The following is an 8,478-nucleotide window of genomic DNA, read 5'->3' as shown; positions in this document are numbered from 1 at the left end:
ACTTGTTTTCTTCAGGTAGTGATGAGAAACAGTACTTCTTTTCTTCAGGTAGAGATGAGAAACTGAATTTATTTTATTCAGGCAAAGGTGAGAAAGTGTACTTGTTTTCTTCAGGTAGAGATAAAAAACAGTGCTTATTTCCGCCAGTTATGGATGAGAAACAGTACTTCTTTTCTCTCCTCTCCTTCAGGTATAGATGAGAAACAGTACTTCTTTTCTCTCCTCTCCTTCAGGTATAGATGAGAAACAGTACTTCTTTTCTCTCCTCTCCTTCAGGTATAGATGAGAAACAGTACTTCTTTTCTTTTACTTTCTTTAGTTAGAGACGAGAAACGGTACCTCTTTTCTCTTCTTTTATAAAGGTAGAGATGAGAAACAGTACATGTACTTCTTTTCTCTCCTTTCCTTCTGGTAGAGATGAGAAACAATACTTATTTTCTCCTTATCTTAAAGTAGAGATGAGAAACTGTACTAGTTTTCTTCAGGTTCGGATTAGAAACAGTCTATCTGGACTTCAGTTTATAGGGCTGGGTTCGCTTCCTGCTTCTGGAGGAATCCATCCCTATCATACGTCTATTTACTCTTTTTATTAGCTGAAGTTCAACAAAAATCTTTAGGGTTGTGGTGGCTGACGTGGTAACGTCCCTGACTGGTGAACACCAGACTGGGATTTGAGTCCCGCTCAAACTCGTTAGTTCCTTTGGTCGCTGCAACTTCACCATCCTTGCGAGCTAAGGATTAGATGTTTGGGGGAGCCTATAGGTCTATTTGCAGAGCCATCAGCCGCCATTGCCTTGCCCTCCTTGGTCCTACCTTGGTTGGAGAGGGGCCTTGGGTGCTGATCAAATGTATATATGGTTAGTCTCTAGGTCATTGTCCTGCTCGATAGGGGAATGTCACTGTCCCTTGCCTCTGCCATTCATGAACGGCCTTTATACCTTTAAACTACTTCAAACTGTAATCTCTATAAACTACTTGTAACGCGCCGAGAGAAGGTTGTGACTCAAAGACAGGATGAAAGCAACTGAGTAAGTTTATTATAGAACACTCTCCTTTATATACAAAAGCTCAAGGCAACAAGAAATTTCCTGTTCAAAATCGACACCGTTATCGGTGAGAAAAAAAGACATGTTTATTTAGGCTCTTTTTAGTGTGAGGGAAGAGCGAAGATACAAGCATAATATATACACAAAATGAACTATGTACGATTGTGTGACACACGGTTGGTACATACTTCTCAAAAGATTACGTCCCCTACCTTCACTAGAGAAATCCCATACCTTCCTTAATTCATTCCATAGATCTTGGCACTTTTCCAATTCTTCTCTCTCCTTCGCCTCAGAGTCCCAAGATATTGCAACATCTGAGTGATTTATTTTTTCCTCTGTCGGCCCAAGTGGCGTCTGATGCTTTAGTCCCAGAGTAATTTAGTCGGCTCGGCTTCTACCACGCCCCCCGAGGTGGGTGTTCGTGGTTGGTGCATAGAAGGTTTTTTTTTATCTTATAGATTCCAGTGGGTGGATTTTAGCTACTGTATCGTGTCTTGTGTTCAATCTAGTTCTGTCATATTGTTGGATATTAGCTGGCAATATTATTATTATTATTATTATTATTATTATTATTATTATTATTATTATTAGTCAAGTTCTGTTATAGTGATGGATATTAGCTGGCAATATGTTTGGTGTTAGTTGGTGTTATTATTATTATTATTATTATTATTATTATTATTAATCTAGTTCCGTTATAGTATTGGATATTAGCTGGCAATATATTTGTTATTATTATTATTATTATTATTATTATTATTATTATTATTATTATTATTATTATTATTAATCCAGTTCAGTTATAGTGTTGAATGTTAGCTTGCAATATTTTTGGTGTTATTATTATTATTATTATTATTATTATTATTATTATTATTATTATTAATCCAGTTCCGTAATAGTGTTTGGTATTACTTGGCAATATTATTATTATTATTATTATTATTATTATTATTATCATTATTATTAATAATCCAGTTCAGTTATAGTGTTAGATATTAGCTGGCAATATTTTTGGTCATAGGTTTTGCTATTATTATTATTATTATTATTATTATTATTATTATTATTATTATTATTATTATTATTATTATCAACCAAGCTACAACCCTAGTTGAAAAGGCAGGATGCTATAAGACCAAGGGCTCCAAATAGGAGAAAATAGTCAAATGAGGAAAGGAAATAAAGAAATAAATAAACTACAAGAGGAGTAATGAATTATTAAAATAAAACACTTCAAGAACAGTAACAACATTAAACATTTGCTCCTTATTATGTAAGGGAGAGCTAGCTTAGAAACACATGTTTTTATAATCACTATTCTAAAATAAGAATACTTTCATAAAACCCATTAAGATATGAACAAGTATAATTAATTTCATGAAAAATCTGTGAACACACTCTATACAGGTACATCCCTTAGAAAAAACATTTCCATCTTCACTATGCCACAATAAAAATACTCTCATAAATACCTAAGTATAGTTATTTTCATTAAAAAGGTGTAAACGCACACTACACCAGTACACCATTTAAAAATACACATATCCTTCCACACCATTCCACAATAAAAATACTCTCTTGAACACCCAAGAAAATATGAACATGTATAATCAATTTCATTAAAATTCTGTAAAATACACTACGTAAGTACACCCCTTAGAAATACACATATCCATCCTCGCCATTCCACATACCTTACACATGTCCACCATTTAGAAAACACACGTATCCATCCTCGCCATTCCACATGCCTTACACATGTCCACCATTTAGAAAACACACGTATCCATCCTCGCCATTCCACATGCCTTACACATGTCCACCATTTAGAAAACACACGTATCCATCCTCGCCATTCCACACACCTTACACATGTCCACCATTTAGAAAACACACGTATCCATCCTCGCCATTCCACATGCCTTACACATGTCCACCATTTAGAAAACACACGTATCCATCCTCGCCATTCCACACGCCTTACACATGTCCACCATTTAGAAAACACACGTATCCATCCTCGCCATTCCACACGCCTTACACATGTCCACCATTTAGAAAACACACGTATCCATCCTCGCCATTCCACACGCCTTACACATGTCCACCATTTAGAAAACACACGTATCCATCCTCGCCATTCCACACGCCTTACACATGTCCACCATTTAGAAAACACACGTATCCATCCTCACCATTCCACACACCTTACACATGTCCACCATTTAGAAAACACACGTATCCATCCTCACCATTCCACACACCTTACACATGTCCACCATTTAGAAAACACACGTATCCATCCTCACCATTCCACACACCTTACACATGTCCACCATTTAGAAAACACACGTATCCATCCTCACCATTCCACACACCTTACACATGTCCACCATTTAGAAAACACACGTATCCATCCTCACCATTCCACTCACCTTACACATGTCCACCATTTAGAAAACACACGTATCCATCCTCACCATTCCACTCACCTTACACATGTCCACCATTTAGAAAACACACGTATCCATCCTCACCATTCCACTCACCTTACACATGTCCACCATTTAGAAAACACACGTATCCATCCTCACCATTCCACACACCTTACACATGTCCACCATTTAGAAAACACACGTATCCATCCTCACCATTCCACACACCTTACACATGTCCACCATTTAGAAAACACACGTATCCATCCTCACCATTCCACTCACCTTACACATGTACACCATTTAGAAAACACACGTATCCATCCTCACCATTCTACGCACCTTACACATGTACACCATTTAGAAAACACACATATCCATCCTCGCCATTCCACGCGCCTTACACATGTACACCACTTAGAAAACACACGTATCCATCCTCGCCATTCCACACACCTTACACATGTCCACCATTTAGAAAACACACGTATCCATCCTCACCATTCCACACACCTTACACATGTCCACCATTTAGAAAACACACGTATCCATCCTCGCCATTCCACACACCTTACACATGTCCACCATTTAGAAAACACACGTATCCATCCTCACCATTCCACTCACCTTACACATGTACACCATTTAGAAAACACACGTATCCATCCTCACCATTCTACGCACCTTACACATGTACACCATTTAGAAAACACACATATCCATCCTCGCCATTCCACGCGCCTTACACATGTACACCACTTAGAAAACACACGTATCCATCCTCGCCATTCCACAAATCCTTACACATGTACACCATTTAGAAAACACACGTATCCATCCTCACCATTCCACATGCCTTACTCATGTACACCATTTAGAAAACACATATCTCCATCCAAACCATTCCCCAATAATAAAAACTCCCTCAAACCAAAACAGGCAACGAATCCTTCTTCCTCATCCTCACCATACATCATCAGCATTCCGCACTGGTGCACTGACAGATCAATTCTATCATAGGTCTTCTACGCCATTTACAACCGACTTAGATGGCTTCCCCTCTGATTCTGAGGAATTGGATTTGTACTGGACTCGCGTGTGTGTGTGTGTTTGTGTGTATGTATGTGTGTTAGCATCCGTTTTGTGTCAACACACACATGGGGGGAGGGGGGGGGAGACTACAGATGCTGGCCTGGTTTTAGTCTAACCTGAGAGAACTAGTTTGTGAAGCTGATGAATGTTAGCATTTGGAGGTTCTTGATGCTAACCTGGTTATTTGACTATGACGTCTGGGGATACATAAATGCTATGTATTCTTACATACATACATACATAAATACATGCATACATGCATACATACATACACACGTATATTTAGTGGCTCTAAGAAGTAGGTAAAGGGAAAAAAAATCAAGTGATACAAGAGCGCGTCTCATATCTCTCTCTCTCTCTCTCTCTCTCTCTCTCTCTTTCTCTCTCTCTCTCTCTCTCTCTCTCTCTCTCTCTCTATATATATATATATATATATGCGTATATATATGTACATATATATATGCCTATATATACACAGTATATATATATATATATATATATGCGCATATGTATATACATTTACATACACATAAAGTATATAAATTAAGTATATTAAATCTGTCTATCTATCTATCTATCTATCTATCTATATACATATATATACTGTATATATAATATATATATATATATATATATATATACAGTATATATATATGTATAAACTCTATATATTTATTTATATATAAATATATATATATGTATATATATATATATATATATATATCTCAATAAACAATTTTGCCGTTTAAAATGAAAGTACTTTGCGCTTGTATTTCCAATTCCACCGCTTAATTAGCGTAGGTTTGAAGCCACGTATTTTTTTCCTCTTTCCCCAAAGGCATTTTCTATTTGAGTGAATCCTAATAGTACGGAAAAGTCAAAGAATAGGAAGGGAAAAATGACAAACATTCTTTAATGCATTTATTCACTCTGAACTTTCCATTCTTCAATTTATGATTTTCAATAAATATATTAGATTTATACTTATTTATGATTTTCAAGGAATATATTTAATTTTTTATACTTTTTTCAGTTTATGATTTTCAATGAATATATTAAATTTATTTATACTTATTTATGATTTTCAAGGAATATATTTAATTTTTTATACTTTCTTCAGTTTATGATTTTCAATTTATTTATTTATACTTATTTATGATTTTCAAGGAATATATTTAATTCTTCATGCTTTCTTGAGTTTATGATTTTCAATTTATTTATTTATACTTATTTATGATTTTCAAGGAATATATTTAATTTGTCATACTTTCTTCAGTTTATGATTTTCAATTTATTTATTTATACTTATTTATGATTTTCAAGGAACAAATTTAGTTTTTCATACTTTCTTAGGTTTATGATTTTCAATGAACATATTAAATTTATTTATACTTATATATGATTTTCAAGGAATATATTTAATTTTTTATACTTTCTTCAGTTTATGATTTTCAATTTATTTATTTATACTTATTTATGATTTTCAAGGAATATATTTAATTTTTCATACTTTCTTCAGTTTATGATTTTCAATTTATTTACTTATACTTATTTATGATTTTCAAGGAATATATTTAATTTTTCATACTTTCTTCAGTTTATGATTTTCAATGAATATATTAAATTTATTTATACTTATATATGATTTTCAAGGAATATATTTAAATTTTCATACTTTCTTCAGTTTATGATTTTCAATTTATTTATTTATACTTATTTATGATTTTCAAGGAACATATTTAGTTTTTCATACTTTCTTCAGTTAATGATTTTTAAGGAATGTGTTAAATTTAGTTATACTACTAATTTTATATTCTTGTATTTATGATTTTCAAGGAATATATTAAGTTTATTTATATTCTTCCATTTATGATTTTCAATGAATATATTAAATTTATTTATACCCTTAATTTTATGTTCTTGTATATATGACTTTCAAGGATTATATTAAGTTTATTTATATTCAGTTTATAATTTTCAAGGAATATATTTAATTTGATTATATTCCTAATTTTATAATCTTCAATTTACGATTTTCATGAAATATTTTTAATATCTTTTTACTCCTAGTTTGTTTATTCTTTTATTTATAATTTTCAAGGAATATTATATATATATATATATATATATATATATAATTTATTGATAAACTCCCTATTTTATGTTTTTCAATTTGTGATTTTCAAGGAATATATTAAATGTATTTATACTTCCGATCTTATATTTTCCTATTTATGATTTTCAAGCAATATATTAAATTTATTTACATTGAATTTTATGCTCTTTAATTTATGACTTTCAAGGAATATATTTAATTTTCTAATTTCTTTCATTTTATATACTTCAATTTATGATTTTCAATGAATATTTTAAATCTCATTACACTCCTAATTGTATATTCTTGTATTTATGATTTTCAAGGAAAATATTTTATTTATTGATAAACACCAAATTTTGTATTATTCAATTTCTGATTTCAAAGAAAATAGATTTATTTATAAACTCTTGATTTTATATTCTTCAATTCATGATTTTCCATGAATATATTAAATATATTCATAACCTCACAATTTTATACTGTATTCTTCAATTTCTGATTTTCAAGGAATATATTGACAGCCCTGATATTTTTGAAAATATATTTTGTAAAATTATCGATAAAAGTAGTAATATTTTTTTTTATCCAGATTTAGTCTTTAGAAGTTATATCTAAAATTGGGTAAAAGTAGTAATATTTTTTTTTTATCCAGATTTAGTCTTTAGAAGTTGTATCTAAAATTGGGTAAAAGTAGTAATATTTTTTTTTTTATCCAGATTTAGTCTTTAGAAGTTGTATCTAAAATTGGGTAAAAGTAGTAATATTTTTTTTTATCCAGATTTAGTCTTTAGAAGTTGTATCTAAAATTGGGTAAAAGTAGTAATATTTTTTTTTTATCCAGATTTAGTCTTTAGAAGTTGTATCTAAAATTGGGTAAAAGTAGTAATATTTTTTTTTTTTTATCCAGATTTAGTCTTTAGAAGTTGTATCTAAAATTGGTTTAGATAGCTGACAATTAGTTTAATTAGCTAATGATATGTGGAAATTATACAGAATTGAGGATATTAATAGATAATTTCTCATGAATATTAATTTAGAATTCAGTTAAATGCGATGTATGAAAATATAGAATTAATGGAAAAAGAAGTTTATATATTGAGGACATTACCTGATTTACAATTGGCTTTTATAAGATTGATTTATAATTAATTTAAGAATAGTATATATATATATATATATATATATAAAGAGAGAGAGAGAGAGAGAGAGAGAGAGAGAGAGAGAGAGAGAGAGAGAGAATATATATATATATATATATATATATTATATTTATACCGCATATATATATAAAAGATTATATCTTTTATTTTATGAATCATCTTGAAAATATATTACTTGAAATTCATTACCAAAACAAGACAAAAATGTATAAGGAAAAACCCTCATTTACTCTTACTTAAAATTCCCATACTTATTTTAAAAATAGTTTTGAGAATAGATTACCCTGAAAAAAAAAATGTATAAAATAAATGAATAAACTCAAGGAAAATTTGCCTTTAAAAAAAATATTATTTTAAGAGTCAAATTTGAGAATAAATTACTCTGAAACTCCTTGCATAAACTGCAAATATATATAAGAAAATATATAAATAAACTTAAATATAACTTACCTTTTGAAAACTCTCATTTTAGACTCTAAGGACCAGACAGTATATGAGAATATTATAAACCACAATGTTGGCAACACCGAGAGGTAGAAAGACTCCCTGTATCATCCACTAGTTTTTCCCGGAAATCAACTTTTCTTCTTCTTCTTCTTCTTCTTCTTCTTCTTCTTCTTCTTCTTCTTCTTCTTCTTCTT

The 8,478-nt window shown here is 30.8% G+C and overlaps 1 protein-coding gene across 1 annotated transcript; it reads left to right on the top strand.

The window, feature by feature from the left end:
* Positions 1 to 2,799: 2,799 nt before the first annotated feature.
* LOC137621049 (uncharacterized) lies at positions 2,800 to 4,308 on the top strand. Its single transcript, XM_068351488.1, has one exon. The coding sequence runs from the start codon at positions 2,800 to 2,802 to the stop codon at positions 4,306 to 4,308; it is 1,509 nt and encodes a 502-aa protein (XP_068207589.1).
* Positions 4,309 to 8,478: the final 4,170 nt, after the last annotated feature.

Source organism: Palaemon carinicauda, chromosome 27 (assembly GCF_036898095.1).
Source record: "Palaemon carinicauda isolate YSFRI2023 chromosome 27, ASM3689809v2, whole genome shotgun sequence".
In the NCBI taxonomy this organism is placed as follows: domain Eukaryota; kingdom Metazoa; phylum Arthropoda; class Malacostraca; order Decapoda; family Palaemonidae; genus Palaemon; species Palaemon carinicauda.
This window is presented reverse-complemented; position numbering and strand designations above follow the sequence as displayed.

Bases quoted from the DNA above. Each gene is read 5' to 3' on its own strand.
- LOC137621049 (XM_068351488.1), top strand. From the start codon at position 2,800: ATGCCTTACACATGTCCACCATTTAGAAAACACACGTATCCATCCTCG.